The sequence below is a fragment of the Polypterus senegalus genome, chromosome 9, assembly GCF_016835505.1.
Source record: "Polypterus senegalus isolate Bchr_013 chromosome 9, ASM1683550v1, whole genome shotgun sequence".
Taxonomy (NCBI): Eukaryota; Metazoa; Chordata; class Cladistia; order Polypteriformes; family Polypteridae; genus Polypterus; species Polypterus senegalus.
This window is the reverse complement of record NC_053162.1, coordinates 40,585,403-40,613,161: the sequence shown is the minus strand read 5'-3', so window position 1 is coordinate 40,613,161 and position 27,759 is coordinate 40,585,403. Positions and strand designations below refer to the sequence as shown.

Sequence of the window (27,759 nt, the reverse complement as noted above, 5' to 3'; positions counted from 1 at the left end):
ATGATATATAGCATTAAATAATTTATTATTCTGTTAGGGAGAAAAATTACTAAATTAGCAGCCTGTTTGGGAGTTGACTTTGTTTGGCACACTTTTTGTCTGTTACTCCTCAAGTCACGTGGCCTGGGTGCTAGATCCTAGATTGTTGCCATTGGCTCAAACATTTTATGTCCTTCAATGTGTTGCACTAGCAGATGTGCTGTCCTTTCACTGTTGTCTTTAACTATCCACAGATATTTTGTGAGGAATTATAACTTATTGATATTTAAATTTTTCAATCTTTCAGCTTCGACCTTGAATATAATTCTTTCTGTTTAGCAATACACATCAAAGTATTTTAGGACAGTTTTTTGCCTTTTAAGAACTAAAAATTTTGCTGCTTGTCATTTCCTGTAACGGTGAAGGCTGAAACGTTTATTTCTACTGTCTGTATAATCTCCCATGAGAATAGAATTTCCTGTCAACATAGTTCTTACCAGACGAAAATACAACCTGTAACATCAACAGTGTAGCAGACGTGACAATCATCATTTATTGAAACAGGTGAGCATAGCATACCTGTATATATTTCAGAACCATTAAGAATACAACATGCAAATACTGTCTGTGGTTTAGTTTTATTTTTTAAACTTCTTTAGTGCTTGTAGTGTCCTTTACATTGAAACCAAAGGACTACATGAGTCTAGAAACAAGACGTGAATGCAAACTGGTATAGATTAACAGTCCAAACTACAGTACAGCTCAACACTCCCTTGCCAAGTGCAGAAACCTTACCTTATGACATTCTTTCTTATGTAGTGCATGAAAATAGCATAGCTATTCTTGTCTTGTGCGCAGTGCTGCCAGAGTGGCCTAAATTAGACAAACCTGGTACTGGTTATGGTAAGGAAGAATATATAAATGAATGTGTGTATGTGTACATTTATGTATGGGAATGTATGTGTTTTATATAATATAGTATACTATCAATGTATGTTTAGATATATTGTCACAATCTGATTTCTGATAAACTGAGGCTCTTTTTTAAAATAAAAACGTTGTAACATGTATGTAACTGTGCCATTTACCCTAATCTAGTCTGGACCCCCCATGTGCTCATTGATCAAGTCATTTTAAAATAACACCTGAGATTTTCATACACATTTGGGATATAAAAAATAATGAAGTATCTGGAGAAAAGTCTTAGAAGCATAAAAATGTATGTTATGTTTATATCTGTCCTGCAGTACTTTTTACTCGCCATTTTTTGTTCCAGTTTTATTTTTATGGTTTTGTACACCATGATAAAATATGTATTTGGGGTGGGGTAATGCAATGGTCCCTTGGAGGTAAAAGAAGAGTTGGAAAGCTAGATAATGCTATTTGAGATATGGGGGGGAAGCAGTGGAGGCCTTTTAGCCAACAGCCAGTAAATCGCCCATCTTATTCCATACATTCATGATGGATGCTGTTTTAAAGTTAGGAAAGACATAGTGAGTAATTGACAAAAAAAAAAGCCTCTTTGAGCTTTGTGTCACATGGCCATACTGCCATATCTGACACTTCCTTCCAGTGCAGGTAATATGCCTCATTCAGGACTCCATGAGCAACCACTAATTCAACACAAAGTCAAACCAGCGGTATCCAAGGATTCTTCAAAGAGACTCAGTAGCAAAGGAGTCCAGTCTTCGTCTCAGGTTACTGGATAGCATCCATGTCTCGCAACCATATATCAAAACATGAAGGACAGCCCCAATCAGAGCTTCTGTTGACACCATGAAGATCACAGGATTGTTGACAAAGTCAAGATCACTTAATCTTTCTTCACCAACAGATGCCCTGCAGTTGCTGGACCCCACGACCCTGACGAACACCCAGTCCATGCATGCACCGCAAAGAACCACAAAATCAGCTGGGAAAAATGCAGAGGTTCTGCCTTTTACTCTGCAAAGCACTCACAGTAAAAGTGTACATGATGGCTATTATATCCAACGACTTCAGGGGGATCCTGCAAAGTCTCAAGATATCCCCCAGGGCAGCTTGATCAACTGAGTCGAACACATTACAGAGGCTACAAAGAAACTGTCAGTATTCACTTTTGCACTCAATTAGAACCATCAGTGCCAGGATGAGGTTGATGGTAGACCTTAGGCGTAAAACCAAACTGCTCCGGTTGCTGGTAGACCCTAGCAAGGACCATAACCGGCACAGAGAGCAGTTTATGACCCTTTAGTTGCCGCAATCCAGGCAATCACTCTTCCCTTTCCAGATAGGGATGACCAGTCCCTTTTCTCAGTTAATTTTGGATGATGCTCATCTTCCAAATGGAAACAGAGATTGCTTGCAATATCAAGAGGATAGCCTTACCACCAGCCTGGATAATTTCACCCCAGATACCATAGATCCTTGCAGCCTTCCTGAACTTCATCTGCTTCACCACCTGTGCAACCACAGTGAGACTGGGTGGTTTACAGTGAATTGGAGGATCAATCTGAAGAATCATGGACCCAGAGATATCCAGTGTCCTACCCGGGGGACCAGCTTTAAATAGTTGCTCAAAGTAGCCAGGCCAGTGGCTCACAACTACAGCATAATCCATAAGAACAGTTCAATCACCCACCCTGACTGCAACTCTCTGATGAACCAATTTGGATGTACATAATCCTTTGATTCCTCTGTTAAAAGGATGTGGGTCCCTAAATCATAGATGCTGCATCATTTGCTCACATATTCCTTTAACAAACACCTTCTTCTCTGCCCTTGGAGCCCTTGCAGCAGTCCTTCTCGGTTCCCAGTACAGACCGGAGTTGCCATCAAGCCTTGCACTGAAACCCCTCTCCAGCAACATCAATGCAATCCTCTGCAACCTTAAGGGTCTTGTCATGAAAGCTTTCCCACATCACATTTGGGTTGTCAGTTGCACCTAAGTCTTCAGGTTCATCACACAAACTGCATGCAAACTCATTAGAAACAGCCTGATCTTGGAGTGAAAAGGGGGGTCCAGCGTCTGCCCATGAGGATGCATTCGATCTCCCGTTGTACACCACCAGAATTGGAGAATCAAGTCCAACGATGCGGCTCAGGGCGTTGGAACCAGGATCCAGCGATCCACAACCCCTGACCTTTGTAAGGTCAAGGAACATGGAGTAATTTTCACCCTGTAGAATGTTGGGCAGTTTTAATAAGTTTGTTGAAAACTCAAACATTTTCCTATTATTATTTTTTTTTTTTTTATAAATGTCTGTTTGAGTCTTGCCCAGTTTTAACAGTTTAGTTAAATATTGTCAATGATGTTTTCAACAAGTTCACTTTAAGTTACTCCACACCTGCAACTGGACTGTATTGTGCCACCTGAGTGTACAGGACAATGTACTCAATCAAAAGGGATACTTGACATACACTATGGTTAAAGCTATTACTGTTTTTATTATTGTAAAATGATTTGCTTTTTATTTGATGAAGACAGCAGGCAGACATTTAGGGCTCAGTTGTTTCTGTTAGTGCTACTGTCATCTCTTCTTGTCTGTGTCAAACTGGTCCTTCGTTTCAATCTACTATATTTGTAATATGTTGTCAAAATTGCTACCTACAAGAGTAAATAATAGTGTACATTATATATTTATTTTTTTGTTTCAGAAAAGCTGTATAACTCAAATGGGCCTGAACTCCGCCGCTCTCTATTCTCCCTTAAACAGTTGTTTCAGGTGGGTGTTACTTTTGTGCTTTCCAATGGTACCTGCTCAATTAAATGATATAATTAACCAGGGCAGCTACTGAAATGCAATTCTCCATCAGAACAAGCTTTTTAGAACATTATAGAACCTCTTGTCCTAAGTAGAAGCAGAAGGTGGATAAACATCCTGATAGTGAGAAGATAAGAGTAATTCTTATGATGTAAAGATTTTAGAATTATTACAGTATCTGTGAAAGGCGTCTGGTAGGTGTTACTCTTAAAGAAAATGCATGAAAAACTGAAGTCTTCTGACTTAACTTTTGTAAGTAACATTGTACAGTAATTCATTTAAGGAAGTGGAATGTGCGTGCAGAATCTGGCTTGGTTTGGTGTTATTGCTGGAGAAATTGTATATACTTGAAATGTTATATTAATATAGAATTAAATTTTTTTTTTTTTCTGGTCAAAGATATTTTTGCCAGAGCTTATAGATCATTTGCCCATTGCAGCCCTTGCAATAGAATGTGAAAGGCACCACAACTCATGAGTGTTTTCTTTTTTTGTAGGACGATAAGGATCTTGTCCCGGAGTTTGTCAGCTCTGAGGGTCTCGCTTGTCTCATTAAAGTGGGTGCTGAGGCAGATCAGAACTACCAGAATTACATTTTGAGAGGTGGGTTCTGCTACTGAAATGACTATTTGAATATGTTTGTGTGCGTTTTAAGAGACATTTCATCTTTTGTCTTCCCAGTATTACTAAAGCCTACTATATTAACCTTTACCCTATGTGTAGGTTAATGTAGTATTGGTAAGATTCAGATTTTAAATTTACATACATTTGTGTTTAAGTTACGCAGTTAGGAGACTCGGGTTCGCTTCCCGGGTCCACCCTGCGTGGAGTTTGCATGTTCCCCCCATGTCTGCATGGGTTTCCTCAGGGTACTCTGGTTTCCTCCCACAGTCCAAAGACATGCAGGTTAGGTGCACTGGTGATTCTAAATTGCCCCTAGTGTGTGCTTGGTGTGTGGGTGTGTGTGCGCCCTGCCTGGGGTTTGTTTCCTGCCTTGCGCTCTATGTTGGCTGGGACTGGTTCCAGCAAACCCCCGTGACCCTGTGGTTGGGATATAGCGGGTTGGATAATGGATGGATGGATCTGATTGAGTTATATTAAAAAGTCTACGTTTATTTTTAAATTGTCACTTTTGAATCTATCCATTTAAAATGCAAAGTCGACTCACTCAATCAGTCAATCATCAGCAAAAGATTTTGGTCGAAATGGTTTGACCGATTTGATTGAAATTTTGTGACATCATAGAAAAAAGAAAATTAGCTGATTAGTGTTTTTTAATATTATAATAGATTTTAATTATAAACAGATAACATTCTATACAGCCAAGACAAATTTAACAAATCAAAGCAAAATTTGACCCCCACCCAAGAAAAAGAGGGGAACCAGCAACCATAGCTACTCTATAGAAGGGTACCCTTTTCCCCGAAATGAAAGCTTATTCTAAAATGCTATTGATTAGATCCTGCCATGTTTTTTTTATTTGTCAATAAAAATACTGTAGTGAGTAGGCTATGCTATTTTGTCTTGTCCTTTTTTTTTTGACTTAGCACTGGGGTAAAGCCCAGAAAGAAACTGTAACAGCCAGTTGTTTGTCTCTTGCTGGTTTATGTAAATGAAGGTGGTAGGCAGGGTACATAAACAGTGACATTGACCAATAGGATGAAAAGATAAGTGAAAAGGGGAGGTCTCCTGGACAGAAAAAAGAAATGAATGACTTTTGCGATGGAGAATGAGGTGTGAAATGAAGGTGAAGAGTTTGGTGAAACAAGTAAAATATGGTTAGCAAGCATGCTATAAGACTCAAGTGTGGGTTCAAGACACTGTGGCTGTAAGCAGCGGTGTTTCTTTGTCAGGAACGAAAATAGAAGAAGAGAGAAGTAGAGGAGGAAGTGGCATCCTAAGGTACAAAACAAGCTGGGAATGATTCTGTCCCTTGGTCACTTTTTAAATGTTAGCACAGCTCAGTTAAGGGGTCCCCAATGGGCAGAACAGAGAAGGGAGTAAACACTGCACACATAATTACCAGCCAAATGTTTTACAACACCTCCATTTTTACTTCATGTTTAATTATTTGAAATTCAGTTCAGGGAGTTTATTACAATTCTGATCAAAAGGTTTAGAACACCTCAGTTTTTTTCAGTTGTTCTTCAAATGTAAACAGTTGAAATGCAATGAATGACCTAAAATGATGAAAAGGTAAGCAGTAAACTGTCAGAAGTTTAAACTTAAAGTTTAGGTTACCAAAAATTGAAAAAAAGAAATTTTAGGATATTACAAATGGGCCTTCTTCATGGAAGAACTAATAGGTTACAACCTAGAGATGTTCTGTATCTGATACAAGATTACAGATCAAACTATTTGATTGTCTGATTGATGCTAATATTTTTACAGGATGTGCTACTGGAGAAATTATATGTATACCCAAAAATCCCTTTAATCCTAATTAGTTACTGTTTCATTTTGAAAGAAATAGTTTCCTGTAAAATTGTGTTTGGAATTATCATCAACTAAAGCCAAGGTTAGTTGCTAACAAAAACAGAAACTGATCAACAACAGGAATGTTTTTTACTCTGTATGTAGGTCGTTGAAGAGAAAGCAGCTCCAGTGACCTAGTAACATTTAAAAAAAAAAAAAAAAAAACTAGAAATATTGTATAGAGAAAAGTACTGTACTTAGATACATAATGCTTCTGATATATCCAGTTACTGATGGCACTATAACAGAGTCCCGTTGTCTTAAATATGCCGTGTGAAGCAGGGTAACATAGCTAGTCATTTATATAAAAAGACTCATACCTTTCTTGCAGAAACAAACTGATTAAAATAAACCACTGTATACTTTATTAAGTATCCCTTTTATTTATTTATTTTTGCTATGCCTGGAAGATTTAAACAATGCTGTCATATTTTTCTTTAATATAATAGGGTGGTCTATTAGTTTGTCTCTGAGGCACACAAAGCTGGAGGAAGCCTTATGGGAATATTCTAGGTGATTTAAGGCATAGCTGCATTTATTTAATAGACCCTACCAAAACCTGAGAATACCCACTTTCCAAAATAATGTTACGGGACATTAAAGGTAACTACCCACTGTTTTAGAATTATGATGGTACAGCAGTAACTTGTTGATTAGTATAGAAGAAAATGTAGTTAGTAAGGTTTTTTTTTTTTTAATTAGGGGAAAGATATTCAATCATTTACTCTTCCAGTGTTCAACTTTTTAATTCAAGTGTAAAGTTACTTGTATAGCTTTATGGGGTCATTATAATCTTGTTTTGGTATGTACCACGAGAGGAGCCATATCAACTTCAGACAAATTATAATGCATGGCTTAAAATCTTTTCATGTCGAAATCAATAGGTGATTGATATAACAGTGTCTGTCCTTTAGGGAACTGCATCATTTGACAGCTCCACTGGTTTTAGGGAACCTTGGCCTAATGAAAATCTAAAGTAGGTATTTTCAAGAAGATATGACCTCGAGCTTAAACAGGAATTGCAGTAATGCATTACAGCTTTAGCTGTTTAGCATTTAAATAAGAGGTGAATTAGTGAAAGTAAATAAAATTGAAGTGTTGTCAATACCCTTATATTAGGTATACATGCTATGTTATTCAGCCATAGAGGGTCTGTGCTGCTCTGGACTTCTTTTACTTTATAACTGGCAAAATATGAAACCAATAATAATTTATAAAAAAAAATAAACAAATAACAAAACTGCCACCTTATAACAAATGTTAGGTAATAACTAGCAGAACTGTTTTGTGTACTGATTTTTTTTTTTTTTTCTCTCTTTCACGGTGTCCCTCCATTTGCATCACCAGCACTCAGCCAGATAATGCTTTTTGTGGATGGAATGAATGGTGTTATCCATCACCCTGAAACAGTCCAGTGGTTGTATACACTAACTGGCAGTTTGGTAAGTGTTGGATTTTAAGACTTGATAGTTTGGAATAGGACTTGCTTGTAGAGTGCTAACTTTACTGAAACCTATTTAATCGTATTTTTATATCAATACAACCAAGTCATTATACAAGTGACCAGTGAAAATTGTTTTGCCTGAATGGCTTATCCTAAACACAATCAACAAAGTTAATGTTTTTTTCTGCTCTATTCAGTTCAGTTTATCAGTTATAGTCTGTGCAAGAAATATAAAGCTTCCTCTCCAGTTACTGATGGAAGTGTGGTCTATTTTCTGCTTCCTAAATTCTATGAATGGCTTCATGGTTTTGCTGACATTAAGGGTGACCTTGTTGTCTCATCAGCAAATTATGCAAATATAATGTTAGAGTTTGAGTTGTTCTTGCCACACAGTCATAGGTGAATAAGGAGCAGAGCTTAGTATAACCCTGTGGAGTAGATGTGTTGAAGGTCAGTGTGAAGGATGTAATGTTGCCTATTGACACATGATGTCTATTGGTAATGAAGTCCAAACTTTTTTGCAGAGGTTAGTGCTAAGTCCTAATTGAGGCATTTACTGTAGTGGTCAGTTTTTCTGATACAACAGTGCTAAATGTTGAGTTGTAGAATATAAAATGGCTTGTAAAACATTTTTTGATTATCCAGATGTGTCAGGATGATATGAAGTGCAAGATACATGGCATCCTCTGAAAACCAGGCATAACAATATGCAAACTGGAGGTGATAAGGACTATCTAGAATATTCTGTTTAATGTGTCCTCGCACTAGTCTCTTATAGCCCTTGGAATCACTTTGGAGTGAGTGCCACTCTCTCTATTTTCTTAGGCACACAGTTAATTGATGTTCTGTTTCAGAAGGTGAGGACCACACATTCTCTCAGCGAACATTAAAGATGTCACTGACGATGTCTGCTAATTGATTACTACACTTTTTAAAGGCATACCCTGAAATTCTACCTGGATTGTTTTGCCTTTTGTGTGCAGCCAGACTTAAAATGATAGTAAACAGTCACCCCCTATTTATGGTTCTCCAAAGTACCTACTTTTAATAATCTAACATTAATTCACAATTGGTGTTCTCATAAGCTTTAATGACAGGATATGTAATTGTATATTAAGCCTCGTTTTATTTAGGTCAGCAACACATTTAATGGCAGTATCTAAAACTGCATAATTTAATCAAGGATTACAAACTTTCAGATACATGAAAGTTTCCCCATACATGTATGAGATAATCCATTTTTGTTAGTGCATTAAAGTAAATTAAAACTGATTAATACTTTATTGATAATAACCTACTGCCCTTACTTAAATCTTAAAAATAAGATTATCATTAATTAATTATCATTAATTAATAATTATCATTGTTATCTTTGATCAGGCTTCTCTTATTTTGGATCTCAAAAGTTCTAACTTCAGTAACGTAATCCTTATTTGGCATCTCAACCCGTTAATACTAAGAAATATATTTTACAAGATTCATTTCTTAATACATTTAGTTAATTTTTATGAAAATGTTATCTCCAAACATATCTGTGATTAAGCTGGGAAGTCCTTAATACATACATTGAGAGGACAAATCATTTCACACACTTCATAAAACAAATTAAACTGCAACCTAGAAGAGCGTTGGAGCTAAATTACTGAAATTGATTATAATTACAGAAGATCACCCAGTGCTGGTCTCTACAATAAAAAGATTGATATTAAAAATAAATATTTTCAGTAGAAGAGAAACCTAGGAAAATTTGTAGAGGTTAACAATGCAGCCTGAAGTAAAGTTATTAAACATAAAAAAATAAGTAACATATTTAAGGAATACTGTAAGACTATATATGAACCAGTGGAAGAAAGAAGGTAATGAAACTACACCAAAGTGATCAACCTTGAAAAGGAAATCCTGCACAAACTCTATTCAGAATACTATGCTCCACACTCCTGTCATCACTAACTATACCCAGTTTACCAGTAATCCAATGGAATATGATTTGCTTAAAATATGATAACTATACAGTGATGGACTTTTTAAGGCGGAATTAATCATATATTCCTATTATATTATTTAATTCATGCCGTCATTTGGTATGTGGACTTGTAGAGATCTTTTATATAAGCAACTGCACTTCAAATATAATAAATAGTCCAGTAACTGATTCATTTTACTGTGTGCAAGTTAGAAGCTGTTTAGCAGAACATGCCCAAATTATCTTTTATCAGTATTTATACTATACTGTGTAGTACTGATGAAGATATAAGCAGTGTTTCTAGCCTTAAACATTTTATTTAAGAGAGTGCTCACCTAGATGATTATAGCAACGGGAATGGAACATTTCAATTAGAATGGAATTTTGCTGATACAAAGTCATTCAGTGAAGGTTTTTTTTATTTATTTTTTTTTAAACATGTCCCAAACAGAGCAAAGGTTAACAAACATTTTTGAATATTAGACTCCCACCTGACCAAAGATAGACTGTTTAAGTATGTGTTATGGTGTAGCACATACTATGGCAGGGAAATGCATGAGCTATAGGTGTTGATCAAAATAGTTATCCTGAACGCTCATTGAAAACACAGCATTCTACAAAGAAAAGCTGTGGCATCAAAAAAGTGGAGTGCTGAACTGCACAATTTTTTTTCCTTATGCAAAAACAGTTGTATTAAAATAAGACTACTGAAAGCTTGTCCTTTCATTTTTTTATAAATGTTTTAAATGTTTATTGCACTACTGATCAAAAGTTTTAGAACAACTCCATTTTTTCAGTTTTTCTTCAAATGTAATCTGTTGAAATGCAATGAATGACCTAAAATGGAGAAAAGGTAAGTACTAAACTGCAAGAGGCTTAATTTTAAAGTTTAGGTTAGCAAGAACTGAAAAAGGAAGTATCAGAATATTACAAATGGGCCTTCTTCAGAGAAGAACTAATATGTTACAACCTACAGATGTTCTGCAGCAATTAAAGTAAATTAAGCCTTGTAAGTGGAAGAAAAACAATTTGCACAGCTGTCCCAACTTTTGTTGATTACTTAAAAAACCTTTTGCCTGTCTTTAAAGCAGAGTTTGAATAGACTATGTTACTACACTCTCCAAAGTACTATTTGGACAATATTACACTGTAGAACGTTGTAAATTCAAGTGATAATGGCAAGAAAACAACAGTTAACAAATGTAAAGAGACTGAGCTTTATTATCCTTAGAAGTGTAAGCCTTTTATTTAGAGAAATTACAAAAAAAAAAAAATCCAAAGGAAATTAGAAACTGGAAGAACCTCTGTTAGAGGTTGTTGTTGTTGTTGTTATTATTATTATTATTATTATTATTATTATTAGAGATTATAAGTTATTATTTACAGATATTTGGTGGACTGAAAGTCACAAACTATTCAGAAGGCAAGTTTCCAAGAGTCACCAGCTAATGTGATAGTCGCAATTTACTTTAATTGCAGTTTTCGTGCCATTATCACTGGAATATTGCCCAAGTGGTACTGTACTTCAGAAGGTATAGTAACACAGTCTGTTCCAACTCTGCTTTAAGATAGAGGGTTTTTATGCAATCAGCAGAAGTTGGGACAAGTGTACAAATTGTTTTCTTCAACTTACAAGGCTTAATTTACTTTAATTGCTGGAGAACATCTGTAGGTTGTAATCTATAAATTGTTCCCTGAAGAAGACCCATTTGTAATATTCTGATATTTCTTTATTTTCTCAATTTTTGCTAACCTAAACTTTAAACCTCTGGTAGTTTACTGCTTACATTTTCACCATTTTAGGCAATTCATTACATTTCAACTGATTTCATTGGAAGAAAAACTGGAAAAACTGAGGTGTTCTAAAACGTTTGACTGGTCATGTATATTCTTGCATTTAAAATGAATATTTATCAAAAATAATTTGGTTCTAAAGGACTTCCCTGAATTATTTTTCATTGTCTAAAGGGCACACATTTGAAAAAAGTTGTGTTAGAACAAAAGTTCAAAACCTTTTTTATATAGCATTATTTTGAGTAACATCAGATGGGGCAATGTTATGCAATAAAAAAGTTATTAAGCATTGCTTAGTTGGACAAATTCTAACCTACACTCATAACTGAATTGGAAAGTGAATGGTTACATAAAACTAGGTTTTCTTTAAGAAGCACAGTATGGTCCAAAGCTTTTAAAGTTTGGCAAGAATTAACACTGTTCTATACTGAGGCCAGGCCATTGTGTTATTTGATGTCTTAGTGTATATGGGAATATTTTAATTTAAGTTAATAAGAAACATAAAGCTTAGAATGTAGTATTGTCTGTTTGATTAGATAGAACTTTATTTGTCCCCAGGGGGATATTTGGCTTTTCACAGAAGCTCTTTAAATAAATAAATAGGCAGATAAATAAAAAATAAATGAACACACACTATAATTACTATGTAAAGGAAGACCATTCAAAAGAAAGAAAACGTCTTACTTGGGGGTCAGTCACAGTGAGGCATTATGCAGACATATTGCTGTTAGTATGAAGAAGCCCCAGTAGTGTTTCTTGACACGCTAAAAGTACTCTGTGTTAATGTGTCAGAGAGGACGTACAGAATTATTCATAATGGCACTTAGTTTTACTTTAATTCTCTCCTTTGCTACTACCTCTAGTGGTTCCAGATTACATCCTATAACTGAGCTTGCCCTTTTAATTAACTTGTAGATACGGTGGTCCTCTCTTTCAGTAATGTTACCAGCCCAGCACACCACAGCGTAGGAAATCACACTGGCCATCACAGAGTAGTAGAAGATGTGAAGGATGTCACTTCTCACATTAAAGTATTTCGATTCTTCTATATGTTCTGTACATATAGGGTGTATATACATATATATATATATATATATATATATATATATATATATATATATATATATATATATATATATATATATATATATATATATATATATATATATATATATATATATATATATATATATATATATATATATATATAAAATTCACTAAGGCAAGACAACAATGAAAAGCACGGCAGAGGGGGCGTGGATTCACTACGCCGCCAACAAGTGAGACACCTATGGCGCACGCAGGAAGAAGCCACGCCCACCAACTCCAAAACCATTGGATACAACGACAACTCGCAGGGCCATGCCCACCAACTCGGACGCGAGGACACAGAAAAAATGGCGTCATTTTATATTCGTCTGTCGTAGAGGCCACATGCAGTGCAGGTCAGGTTAATGTCATGTGCATGTCATGCACCTCCGAGCTACGTTGACTGTTCATAGAGGCATGTTTCTTGCGGAGGTGAATCGCCATGTGCAGCGTGTGAAACGGTTTGCGAGGGGTATCCCATGGGATCCTTAAAACAATCCTTTACAATTGAAGTTAAAGCACAATGAAGTAAGCAGTCTTTAAAAACCGAGTTTTCGGTTACGACGCACGACCACGTGCACCATAGCAAACTGTTTTACACGCTACATACAGCAATTCTCATCCGCGACAAACATGCGTCGTCTTAGATGCTGTTGCAGGAACACGGAAGATGTTTCCCTGTCCACCAACAGTACTTTTTCACCGGCCAGCGTCTACACTCGCTCTCTAGGCATTCACACTGCCTGCCCATTTGCCCGGACGCAAAAACTCACCGACCACCCAGTTAGTCACTTTCTTCTGTGGTAAGAGTCCACATGCACATCTGAGCCATGCAGCGTTTGTTATGCCGCGGGTTCACAATTGTGTTGTATTTTGCTCTCTTCAGAGTTCCATCTTTTCATTCACTTACTGTTGTATTCTCACACCAACCCGTTTTAGACATCCGTGTCTTTCCAGAAGTGTTTAGCATTCAACAAGTAATTATGCATGAGATTGACCGTTTGTCTACCCAGCGGAGAGGGGCGTGGGTAAGCCGTTGAACCCCATTCGGGCTGCAAGCCGTGGAATTCCCACTAAGTGTGACTCATACGCTCCCACTCATTACGTCCCTACCCTTTGTGCACACCCCCCTCCTACCGTGGTTGGGTATCTTGGCGGATTATATATAGAAAAGCAGCCAAAACTGAGGGGTATCCCATGGGGTCCTTAAAACATTCCTTTACAACTGAGGTTAAAACACAATGAAGTAAGCAGTCTTTAAAAACCGAGTTTTCGTTACGATGCACGACCACGTGCACCATAGCAAACTGTTTTACACGCTACATACAGCAATTCGCATCCGCAACAAACCTGCATCTTCTTAGATGCTCCTGCACTTTGTTCACACCCCTCTCCCATCTCGCTACTACTGTGGTCGGGTGTCTTGGTGGGTTATATATAGAAAGGCAGCCAAAACCTCACAGAGCAATGAAAGGTCTAGAGTTCCATCTTTTCATTCACTTTCTGTTGTATCCTCAACCCTCCCTTTTAGGCAACTGTGTCTTTCCAGAAGTGTTCAACCATCAATAAATAATTATGCGCTGTTTGTGATGCCACGGGTTCACTATTGTGTTGTATTTTGCTCTCTCCACAGTTCCATCTTTTCATTCGCTTACTGTTGTATTCTCACACCAACCCGTTTTAGACATCCGTGTCTTTCCAGAAGTGTTTAGCATTCAATAAATAATTATGCATGACATTGACTGTGTGTCTACCCAGCGTGGGTAAGCCGTTGAACCCCATTCGGGCTGCAAACCGTGGAATTCCCACTAAGTGCGACTCATATGCTCCCACTGGTTGAGTCCCAACCCTTTGTACACACCCCCCTCCCACCTCGCTACTACCGTGGTCAGGTGTCTTGGTGGATTATATATAGAAAAGCAGCCAAAACCGCACAGAGCAATGAAAAGTCTACGTCAGTCACAGGTACATCTGGACTGTGTAAAGTCTAAGACTCAAGTGACGAGTTGGAGGTGGGCACATGAGCAGGCAGTGCATACTGAACGAGAAATCGGCAGACTAGCATGACGGACGGAGCTGCATGGATGTCCTTCTCCTCTCCTCCCATTCCAGACTCCGCGCCATGCACCCCCATCCCTCCGTCTGGCAGGAGAAAGTGCAAGGACGGTCCGCCAGTTTTCAGTCACGGACGATTGTGTGTTGGTTCGTTCCGTGCATTGTTACAATGTTGCTTTTCTTGCTGATTTATTACATTACCGATTTTTCAAATGTTAATTTTCTCCCTGTACCATACGCCTGATTATGCGGCGTATGGTACGCCACGGGTTGGATAGTTGACAATAAAAGGCTATTTGATTTGAAAAGGAATGAAGTCTCCTAAAGAAAAAGAACCTGCTCTGCCCTTTTTATACAGTTCCTCTGTGTTCGGAGACCATTCCAACCTGTCATTAACGTGCACCCCCAAAAGGACACATTGAAGGGTACATCCACTCCTTGAATAGTGACTGAACATAGAGGCTCTTTGGTGCAGTTTTAGTTAGTAACTAGTTCCTTGGTTAAGATGCAGACAATTCTTCTTGGAAAAAAGTTCTCCCCCAGATTCCTATGCTCTGTTTCATCTCCATTATACACCCCATAAGTGCTGAATCATCTGTGAATTTCTGCAAGTGACGTGAACTGATGTTCTATTTATAGTCTGAGGTGAAGAGAGTAAATAGAAAAGGAGAGAGGACTATTCCTTGTGGTACTCCAGTGTTGCTCACATCAGTATCTGAAACAGTCCTTGAGTCTCACAGACTGTGGTCTGCCTGTCAGACAGTTCATTATCCAGGACACCATTTGCTGATCCACCTGCATATCTTTTTAGTTTACTCCTTAACAAGAATAGCTGGATGGTATTGAAGGCACTGTAAACATTTAAAAAAAAAAAAAAAAACACAATTCTCCCTGAGCTGCCAGCTTTGTCTAAGAATAAGCCGCAAGTCTGATAGGCTAACTGCAGTGGGTCCAGGTGGTCTACCACAAGAGGACTTGCATAGTCCAGGACCAGTCTCTCAAAGGTCTTCATGATGTGAGACATAACTGCCATACTTGTACTGTGGTTTATACAATTTTACATTTATTATTTATATATATATATATATAATATTATGTGTATATGTGTGTGTATATAATATAAACAAATGACATGATATTTCTTCAAATGAAAACTAATTTACTGTCCGGAAACTGCCATGTCTGATATAGTATTTTAGTGCAGATGGTGTAACCCATAAAAGTCTTAACAAAATCTGGCTATTTTTTTGTGGAAAAAAAAACATAACTTGAGCTGGCCTCTTGTGGTACTTTAATGACACCTGCTGGAAAAGAAAGGTTATGAATATTCATTTCACGCTTGGCGTTATTCCCAGTTTGGGGAATTATTCATTGTGTGTTCTGTTTCTCCACCTCCCCTCACTCTCTCTTTCTCTCTGTCTCTCTCCTGTCATCAGTCCCGACTTGTTGTGAAAACTGCACTCAAACTTCTAATTGTGTTTGTGGAATACACTGAAAGCAATGCTCAGCTCTTCATACAGGCTGTGAGCACTGTGGATGAGCAGAGAGGTAAGTGTTTTCTCATAGGTCATTGACCATAAATGCTGTAAGATCTATGTTACTGAGTTCTGAAATCTTTTACCCCAACATGCAGATGTTTAGTGCATCCTAATGTATTACTTTCTTGGTTAACCAAGTATGTTTTATTTTAAATTTTGTCTCTTTATTTTTATATAATATTCATAAATCATTCAGCTTATTTAACAAGTTGTCTAATATCATATATTTATTTGGGGCATCTTTCTTAGGATTTGGGTACTTTTTGCTATATAGATTGTTAGTGTACATGCAATGTTACTTGTGCCTCTATAAAGGATATGTTGAACCTTGCACCTATAATAGTGTTCTTAATTACAGCTCTTTATATACATCAGTTCCCATATATTTTTCTTGTTTGATATGTGACCTAACTAAACTTCATGTCATTGTACTTTTTGATTGAAATTTAAATCTGGGTAGAAATTCATACAACAGTTAATATTGCACTATGAGTACACAAGGACAGATACGATGAAAACCGATTGAGACAAGTAATGTAGACATGCAAGATTTAGTGTCATTGTTCCAAATGTAGACCAATGTCACTATTTAAATAAATTATAGGTACATTGTATCCTAATTTGAATGGTGTTGCTGTTTTCTGAGGCCACATTGAGAAAAGGGATGGTGATTAACGTGCACAGGAAAAATGCATGCAGTATTAGTATTCAGTGTTTGAACTTGTATAAATAGCATACTTAAGAAATATTTTAAATATGTGTGTGTATATGTAATCACTACTTGTTGTTGTTGTTATGATCATAACTATGTTAGATTACTTGCATTTCCTTTCCTTTTTATTACATTCTTGCATTTTGTTTCATATTTGTTTTTTAGAAGTCTGTGAGAAAGCATTCTTGAACTCTTCTTCCTCCTCTTGATCTTTTCCCACTTCTATGTGGAGTCGATGTGCTTGATCATCCTTTTCTATACAGCTTGGTCCTGTACCTCCTTGCCAATCAATCTCTTTTCCTTTAGATCTTTTTTTACTTTATCCATTCACCTCCACTTTGGCCCCTTTCACTTTCTCTTCCTCTGTACTTTCCCCTCATTACATGTTCATACCACTTCAACCTACTTTTCTGTGCTTTCTTAGACATCTCTGCCACTTTTGTTGTATCTCTGATCATCTAATTTTTTATTCTGTCCTTTTTTGTAACTCCACACATCCATCTCAATATTCTCATTTCTGCCACATCTAACCTCTTCTCTTTCACTTCCTTTACTGTCCATGTCTCTGCTCCATACATCATTGTTGTTCTTATGACTATCTTAAAACCCTTACCTTTTAACCTTCATCTTAATTCTTCAATCACATACCCCTGATGCCTACTTCCAATTGTTCCATCCACACTGATCCCTGAGGGTTATCTCTGCATCTAATTTTCCATCTTGGGCTGCTACTGATCCTAGATATTTAAATTTATCCACTGTTTTTTTTCAATAGCTTTCTCTGCTGGCTATATTCGGAATCATGATCATCATTAAACTTCTTATATTCTGTCTTCTTCCTATTTATCTTCAGTTTTCTTCCTTCATAGCCCTTCTCCTTTCTTCCTACTTCCTTTCCACTTCATCTTTTCTGGTGCTATACAACACAATTTTATCAGCAAAAAGCATGCACCAGAGGAATTGATCTGTTATCCCATGACTCAACACAGCCATAACCAGATCAAAAAGGTAAGGTCTTAAATAAGATCCCTGCTGCAGACCTACTCTAACTGGGATCCTGTATGTTAACCCAACACTGCTAAAAGCCTTTCTCCTTACTCCCTCATACATATCCTGGACAATCCTCACATACTTCTCTGGAACTCCTTTCTCTCTCATGCACTCTAGACCTCTTGACGTTGCACTCTATCATAAGCCTTCTCTAAATCAATGAACATCATGAGCAATCCTTTTGTTTTTCTTGATACTTTTCTATAAGCTCCTACAATGCAAAGGCTGCATCAGTTGTGTCTCTCCCTGGCATAAAATCAAACTATTACTCCCCTATGATGGTATCTTCTTTAAACCTTCTCTCTATAACTCTTTCCCATATTTTTATTGTGTGACATCAGCTTTTTCCCTGTATAGTTTCCACACTCCTTCTTACAAATGGGTACAATCACACTATTCCTTTATTCCTCTGATATTCTCTCCTGTTCTTGGATCTTCTGTATTAGATCCCACAACACATCTACTCACTCTTCTCCCAAACTCTTCCACACTTCTGCTGGTATTTCATCTGGTCCTGTTGCCTTTCCATTTTTTTCAGTACTTCGTTTACTTCCTCCTTCCTTATTCTTGGTACTTCACACCCCAAAAGCTACCTTTTGAATTTTCTGCATTCAGCAGGTTTTCAGAGTACCTCTTCCATCTATTCTTGATCCTATCATGCTCATTTAAGACCACACCTTACTCATCTTCTATCTGTGTTGTCTGACTAAAATCCTTTCCAGCCTTGTTCCTAGTCTTTCCAATTCTAGAAATCATTCTCTCTCCCTCTTTTATATACCTCCTCCAAAGGTTGTCCATTGGCTCTTGACACTACCCACTTTACCTCCTTGTTCGTCTACCTGTGCATTTCATTAACTTCCTTCTTTCCTGACTGATACCATTTTTTCTTTGCCTCCTTCTTAGCCTTTATCGCATCCTTTCCATGTCTCATTGTTCACAGGTGGGCTCCTTCCTGTCATACTATTCACCACCTCTTCACCTATTCTTAATTCAACTTTGCTTAAGACAGCTTTATTCTTCTCCCACCATTTCTCCATATGCTAAAATTATTGCACTTTATTTAAAAATTTCTCCTTAAATGCTTTCCTATGCCCTTTTAATCTCAACCACATTATCCTTGTGCTGCTTGCTCTGGTTTTATTTTCCGGCAGATTCTGATCTCCCATTCCATCACCACCACTTTATGCTACACTGACACACTTTTCCCATTTATGACCTTACAATTCTGTGTCTCTTTCAAATGAAATTTTCTACACATTAGAAAGTCTGTGTCTCTTCCTCCACTACTGTAATTCATTAATTGATTTACTTTCTTTTCAAAAACTAGGGGGTGACCTGCTTGCTTTGCTCGCCAATCCCCCGGCCTGAGCTATGTGCCAGCCACTTCGCATCTCTGCCACTTGCATATGTGAATTTCGCTTTCACCAAACTACAGATTTTTTAATTGTCCCGGATATGCCTCTTCATTGGGAAGAAACAATACTTTTCCCTGATGGCAATACGAATTAGACGATCTACAAGTCTCCAGCTTAAAGTTTAAATTCAAACAATATATTCAATCTCTTTTCACTGTTCTGTTATTTCACCGAGTAATTTCCATTTGTTTGCGCTAATGCAATCTTTACTAACATTTTTTTGAGGCTTTCGAATTTTAGTACTTTATCTCTAACCTGCTGTGCGTGTGTATTGCGCCAACGTTTTTTAATTCTTTACAACATTCTACTTTGGCATCTTCTCTTTGTCTTTTATTTTCGGCCCCAGGTGTGTTTAAATCTCACACAATAATGGACCATACGCTTTGAGAATCTGTGGTCCCGCAACAGTTAAAGCAACGACAAATTTTAATTTCAAAGAAAACACAATTTGGTCAGGTGTATATTTATGATCATGGAGAAGTGATGCAAATTTTAACAGGCGACAGGAAAGGTAATGTATATATTCCGCGAATAACACTAGACACCAAAGGAGATCGTGATATGCCATTTGTATTAAAATGTTTACAGTTTACTGCGAGAATAGCTTTTGCTATGACAATAAATAAATCACAGGGACAAACATTAGAAAAGGTCAGATTATTAGAGAAATAGAAACAATATTCACTCACGGGCAGTTATATGTTGCATTGTTACAATGTGTCTCTAAAAGGTATTGTTTTTAATGAAGCTTTAAAGAAAAAGTGCAAATAATGCAATTGAAACAATTAAACACGGGGGTTGGCGAGCGAAGCGAGCAGGGGTGGAGCCCCCTTGTATAATAGAGAGAAATGTGTTAATTGTTAGAAAATCAGATGCTACAGCAAAATCTGTTATCTGCTCCCTTTCCCCATTTCTTTCCCACATGCCCATTTAGATCACTACCAACAATCACCTTTTCTCTTTCTTGTACTGCTCTCAGCTATTTATCCATTTGTACCCAGTAAACACCCTTCTCCTCTTTCTCACAGCCACTGAGTACCATATTCACAAATAACATTAACTACAGCCTTACCAATTTCAAGCTTGATCCCAGTTACTCCACCTAGTCACACTGAGAAGACTCTCTTTTAGATCTTTAGATACTGCTATGTCCTGGGTATGATGTTAAACTGCATCTGGCCCTGCAAGCGGTTCTCCAACTTGCAGGGAAATCATGGGGGTTGGTGGCAGGATTAGCACTCCAGCCACCATAAAAAAAACTTCACACAGCTCCGAGAAGACAGAAAGGACTCCTTTTTGCTCTCTGCGGGAGTAGCTCTGCTGCAACCTCCCATCATGAAAGGGATGGAGGAAAGTCCTCTGGAGCCACATCCCAAGAAGAGTCAAAACGGTTGGAGAGCCAATGGGGTCAGGTCTGTTGGGGATTGGAACTGGTGTGGTGCTAAGGCTTCACCCGCTGCACGGCAGCACTCTGGACCCAATTTGAGGCAGCCCATATGGGTAAGTGCATGGAACTTTTTGTCTCTCTGGCAAGACGATCCTCTTCCTCTGCTGTCGGAGGAGCTGCGTAAACTCCGTATTTCATTGGCGGCACTCTCTGAGGTGTGCAGACCAGGGACTGGCCAGATCTCTGTGGGTGAATACACCTTTTATTGGTCTGGTCGGACTGATGGCTGTCCTACTCAGGATGGAGTAGCTGCTGCTGTAGCAGATCTGCTTCTTCCAATGGTGTCTGATGTCACTCCTTTAAACGAGCATATTATGAGACTTGGATTACGGCACTCCCTGGTTGCCTTGTCTGTTGTCTCAGTGTATGCTTAGACCGCTGTGAGTGATGTCTCTGCAAAGGAGACATTTTATTTGCAGCTTCGCTCGGTGGTTGATGGGGTGCCCACGAGGTGACACTCCTCTCGTCATGGGTGACTTCAATGCAGCCACTGGCACAGACAGGGCTGGCTATGAGGATTGCTTCTGTCCCCATGGGTCTGGTGACCTTGGTGAAAGTGGCTCCATGTTCCTTGACTTTGCAAAAGGTCAGGGGCTGCCAATCGCTGGATCCTGGTTCCAGGGCCCAGAACTGCATCACTGGACTTGGTACTCCAGTACTGATGGTGCGGTGAAGGAGTTCGATCACATCCTCGTGGGCAGACGCTGGAGGCTCTTGCAAAACTGCAGGGTCTACAGAAGTGCCCAGTTTGTGAATTCTGACCTCAGACTTGTTGTTGCTACTTTTAGGATCCAGCTTGGGTCCAGCCGGTTACCACCTACTAGGAAAATGGAAAATGAGCCTGGACTTGGCCAGACTCCAAGACCAGGCTGTTTCTAATGAGTTTGCATGTAGTTTGTTTGAGGGACTTGCAGATTTGGGTACAACTGTTGATCCTAATGTGATGTGGGCGACACTTCCGTGACAAGACCCTGAAGGTTGCTGAGGGTTGTTTTGGTGTTACTCGTGTTCCCAGAAGGAGGCGTTTCATCTTGCAGGGCACCCTGGATATCCTCGAGAGGAGTCGTAGCACACGGCTCAATGGCAACTCCGGTCTGTACCGGGAACTGAGAAGGACAGCTGCAAGGGCTCAATCATGAGGTCGCTGGAAAGGGGTGTGTGGCGCTCCCGATATCTATGCAAAAGAACTAAGGTCCAAGTCTTCAGAGTCCTGGTGCTTCCTGTCTTGCTATATGGTTGCGAGACATGGACGTTATCCAGTGACCTGAGACGAAGACTGGATTTCTTTGGTACAGTGTCTTTCCAGAAAATCCTTGGGTAGTGTTGGTTTGTGTCGAATGAGTGGTTGCTTATGGAGTACCAAATAATGCACATTACTTGCATTGTGAGAGAGAGTCAATTACGGCACTAAGGCCATGTGGCACATTTTCCAGAGGGTAAATCTGGCTCATAAGACCCTCATTGTTGTGGACCCGAATGGTTGCACCAGTCCAAGGGATCGCCCACGTAACACCTGGCTGCGGAAGATGGAGGATCATTTCCAGAGGGTGGGATGTGTCTGCCTGGGGGGTTGCCAACCAGGATCCTGAGTTGTTTCATCATGTAATGGGTGTGGCAACGCACTGTATTGGTGCATGCTCCCCAACTTGACTTGACTTGATACTGTTATACCGATACCATTTCTGCCTGCTCATTTGCTCCACTGTACAGCAGCTTAAAGCCTCCTCACAATTCTCTTCCATACAGTTTCCTACACACACGGCATTCCCACTTTTCTTGTTTCCATCAAAACTCCCAACTCTTTCTTTCCCAATCATTGTCTCAATATTCAGTGTTTCACTCTTATCTTTAAGAGTCCCCTGTCGTCTTCTCCTTCTACTGGACTAAATTATTTTGCCAAGCCTTCCTTTGGCCTTGTAGCCATCGTTTACTTTCCACAGGGGTCAGGCAAGGCCCCTGTGCGTTGCTTATGGGGTACGCCCTAGCATTTTCCAAAGTGGATTGGATTGATTCAATCATTACATTTTTCATTTGGCTGTTAGAACTCGGTACCCTTCCTGACACTAACCCCATCTAATTATCTGAGAATGGGACCGGCGGCAAGTTGAGCTAGTTTGCCCACCTGGTAGCTAGATTAGAAAAAATTCAGGTTTGCCAGAAGAAATGCAAGCCAAGTTCTTTCTTTTACAAAGCTTTCTAGCAAAGAGTGTGGCAAACCTCCTAGTTAGGCATATATTATCTTAAAGTTACAAAAGTTAACACATCCTGGCATTTGATACCCAACAACTGTTAAACTCCAGACACTGTGGAGCCCCACAGCTACTGGTGAACCCTGGGTCTTTAAATTTTTGGCCTTCTGAACCTTCTGCAACACTCACCTTGCTAATGGCCTTTTTTTATAAAATTACTCTTGTCATGATTTGTTTATGATGTTGTGATTATTTTGTCGCTGTTGTGGCTTTGAGTCCACTCTGTAAGATGAATGACCTTTTTGGTAAAATAGAGCCCTGATCTAGTCTATACTTGCCCCATTACCTCTAAATCTGCCCTACATTGGGTATATATTGTGATATTTTTATCTCTCAGTAAAATTGAGTTTGGCATCCCTGCTGGACACAAATGGGGAGAAAATACAAAACCCTGTAAAATAAAAGGAAAAACATACTGTGAAATTTCTAGCGTTACATCTGTAATACTTTGTGAAAACTCCAAAAGCAGAACCCATCCGTATATAGGCATTAACTGTTGCAGGTGACGATTAAGCTGGGTGAATTTTTATATCGATATCTCTGGTTGTTTTTGCTTATTTTGTCCATTTTATACATTTCATTTAAATTCCTGCTGTGTTCTCTAAAGTGACTGCCGAAGATGAAAAAAGTAGTCCACTTACTATACTATTGGGAAAACTGTTTTGCATTTATTCTGTCAATCGTTAATTGTAAATGCCTGGCACAAGAGCCATGGTTATACTTTGAATGTGAATCTTTTTGTTAGTGTACCATTTCTCATTGCATCCTTTTGTTGATGTGCTTTAGTTGTGTGAACTTTTAGAAACCAGCTATATTATATTTCAGATATTGCCTTTTCTCCTAATTTTTTGAAAGGCCCTTTTTTAACATTTTTCATTTTTGTGTAAAGGTAAACTTATATGTGTAGATGACCATACTAAACTTGTGCCCGTTTTCTGATATGTGTATTTTAAGTATTCGGCAATACATTTTGTATAGTGAGTGGAGAGTGATGAAAAATTAAACGTTTACCAAATAAGCACTGGTTTTAAGGCCAAATCTCATGGGTTTTAGTAGTCTACACCACTAGGTATACCAGTAGACACCGGTGAACATATTAATCTGTGAAATTTCACATTCTGTTAAAGTTTACAATTCCTACCTTAAATGAGGCAAAATCTTAAATTTGTCATCTAAACAGGATTTTAAAGAGATAGAAAATTATTCTGTATTTTAAATAGATAGAAAGACCTAACCTAATTTGTCCCCGGGGGAAACCTTTGGCTTTTCAGCAGGAGCTTGTAACCCAGTGTAATGAAAAATAAATAATGTTTTTAAATATGGCCTGGCATTTTAATGGTTGGGTTACAAGTAGGTTTCACATATTCACGTATACATCCAAATCTATTAGATTAACAAGCAAATAAAGGATGTCTGTATCTGTCATTTAACATTTTATTTTGTTTTATTGTTGCTATGTGCTTTCAAGGTCCCCATGATGTTTACTCAAGAGATGAGAAAAAACGCAATTATTGACCATTTGAGAAGTGTTTGGCACTCTTTCAAGTCATGCATATTGGACATTTTGGGCTCAGTAGACTGACTGTTCACCAATTCATCAAGCTAATGTTGTTCTGTCACTGTGAACCTCATAGTAATTTGTTACATTCTTACTTTCCATCTATTTTGTGTTCTTACTGTTCATTAGGTGCCACAATCTTGCCAGCTGTTTATCCTTCATTCTGTACTCTTTCCAGCTTATGTTACTCTGTAAATTAACTGACCAAGCCTACCATTTCAAAAACTTTCAATTTTTAAAAATGATTACTCCTTAAAATTTTGTACTGTGATGTGTGACACCAGAGTTATATAATCTGGTGTGCTTTCGAATGTGCTTTTTCAGGAAGCCTTGTTTTATACCGTTTCCAATGAAATTAGCCTAATACTATATGCCAGTTTGCATCATAGCCTACTTTTTCCACTAGCCAGAGTACTTGGTGATATTAAACATTTCTGGGGAAAACTGCTGATGTTTTATTGCCTAAAATGTTTTTAGATTCTATTGCTCACTGTTACAGGGTTTTTTGTTTTCTCATTGTATAGGTAGAATATCTTTTTTATTATGAAGGAAATGGAAGGAAAGAAAGACAAGTCTGTAATATTTTGAGTTAACAGAAAACCAGACCAACACATAGTCTTTAGTGCCAATTTAGTCTGGTCACAATCTTGATATTAACAGTACATTGACATAGCCACAAATAACCCATAGTTCATTTTTGAATACAAGGATTTTGAAAAAGTCAGAGGTATAAATTTGGCAATAAACATATTCCAGTTTGGGAGTCTACTTGCCCAGTCAGCATTGCAGACACCAAGCTATGGCATATATCTATGCTCCCAGCCACAGATACCAGAATTCAGTTTTGAAGCAGAACAACAAAATAAAAACTTGCCCAAGTTAAGAGGAATTTGCATGTGAAGAGATGGTTGATGTTATACAGTGATTATCATTTTATAATGAGGTTTTGCATTGAGGTGGAGAATTTTTGAATTGACTCTCATTATATAATCGGTATAAATGCTTTTCACACAATGAGCAATAACTTTGCAGTTAAAATTAATATAAAGTAGTGTTAACTTTTCCAAAATTAACATTTCACAGTTCAGTAGGAAAAAGGGAATACCTTAATGTATTAAAAAAGAAACTGAGATTCCCAATTGATACTGTAAGTACAGAAGGCAAAGCTACACAGCAAAGGGGTGATAACAGATGTCTTTGATTAGTATGTCACATATTTGTTACCAAGTTACTATATTTCCTATGCGTTTCTTTACTTCCCTCTCTTTTTAAAGGCACAAAACCATGGTCCTGCCTGATTGAAATTTTGGACGAGAAGAATGGAGCTGATGGTGAATTGCTTATTTTCACAATGACACTGATCAACAAGGTATGATAACCAGATGTCTCACAAAAATTGTTACTAATATTAGCTTAATCCAGGAACAGGATAACTGCTTATTTTATACCTCATCACTCCAAGTTGTAAGCAGTGCTTTGTCACTGTTTTGAAGATCACCTTCACTGTAGCTTCATCTGTCAATGACAGAAATTCCATTATGCGTTTAAGTTGCTCCTTGGTGCTTAGTCAACTCCAGGCCTTGGTTACACTTGTATATGAGATACACACAAAATAATCTCAGTCTTTGATAAAAGATCCTAGCAGGTCCTACAAAAAATGCTATTTTACCAATAGTATATTAACTGGTTAAAGCAAATGAATATTATGAGGTGACGTACATAATGTGACTAAAAACATGCTTTTCTTATTTTCTAAATTACATTGCAATTAATAAGACACAAAGCACACAGCTGGTGCAACATCCCACTGATTTATTTGCAATACCAATCTCATTGCTCATCCTCAACTCATTCTTAATTCAGTGTAGAACAATTAGTGAAGTAGGTAACTACGGTTTACAGTGGCTTGCAAGATGCATCTGGCGCATATTACAGCCACATACAAGCCAGTATTACTGTAAGAGAAAATATTAAGGACATATCTACTAACAACATGCCACCCAAAAAAATGGACGCATCAAGTAGGACAAAAGACAGACAATCAAATCCTATATAAGTAACATCTCCTGGAAGAACGGTCAGCTCAACAAGTAAACATCAACAAAAGAAAGGCTGAAAGACAAAAAAAAAAAAATACGAACAAATAGATCGATTGAAGAAAAAGAAAATGAGCGTCAGAAAAACACTAAAGGAGAGAGACTCAGAAGAGCAAACCTTACAAAAAGTTGGCATTTACTTGCCAGAACCAGTATTCAGCCATGGTCAGTTTTATATGTTGCATTATCAAGAGTTAGAAGTTTTCCAGATGTTGTTGTCAAGGTTGTAGATGGTCCTGAACAAGGCAAACTCTTGCCAAACTCAGACAGAATATTTGCAAGAAATGTTGTCTATAAAGAAAATATAGAAAAATTTCATGAGGTAAAAAAATAGAAAATTTTTCCTAAATATCTTCTTCAGATTTTGTTTATTACAGATTGTTACAAAGGTTTACACTAAGGCAATATTAATTATATTTACTGTATTGTCATACGTTTCTATTTCATTTTTTATTATTATTTTACTTTAGGCTTCTTGCAAAAATATATTTTTGACAAAAAAAAAAAAAATTAAGACAAGAAACAGAATGAGGTCAGGGTCCCTTGCCATTTAATATAGACTGTTCCTACTAATGTTTATGCACTACTGTTCTAGCGCCCGTTATTGTAATGGGCTTAATGTCTAGTATATATGTATGTGTATGTATATATATATGTATATGTATGTATTATATATTATATTTTTTCTCCATTTACTGTAATGGAGTTGAGCTCGAAAGCCGTGGGGGCGGAGTTTCGTGTGACATCATCACGCCTCCCACGTAATCACATGAACTGACTATGACCGCATTACGTAGAAAAGAAGGAAGAGCCCCCAACAATAAAACGGCGGAGAACCCGTAGATTAAATAAAAAGGCTGCTTAGTTGGCGAAGCAAGGAAAAACGGCCTTATATGGCATTTGTTTATAAAACAGTGGAGAAGCTGTGTAAACGCTGCTTCACAAAAAAAACAGCGGAGCGCCTTATATGGGCAGGCAGTCAGCCAAAGAAGGGAATCAATAAATAACTATAATCGTAATAAAGGAACAAAAAAATAGCGGAGAGCCCACAGATTAAATAAAGGAAATGGGCATCTGAACAGTAAACTAAGTCTAAAATAGCTACGCAATAACTATAACAATCATAATAAACGAACAATAAAACAGAGAACCG

At 37.8% G+C, this 27,759-nt stretch overlaps 1 protein-coding gene across 1 annotated transcript in view; it reads left to right on the top strand.

Moving 5' to 3' along the window:
- The window catches only part of fhod1 (formin homology 2 domain containing 1), a 196,577-nt gene that overhangs the window by 86,458 nt on the left and 82,360 nt on the right, over nucleotides 1-27,759 (top strand). The window contains 5 exon segments of the mRNA XM_039762959.1: nucleotides 3,616-3,683; nucleotides 4,219-4,324; nucleotides 7,544-7,638; nucleotides 15,978-16,089; nucleotides 25,785-25,879. Of these exon segments, the coding sequence (XP_039618893.1) occupies nucleotides 3,616-3,683; nucleotides 4,219-4,324; nucleotides 7,544-7,638; nucleotides 15,978-16,089; nucleotides 25,785-25,879 (476 nt within the window).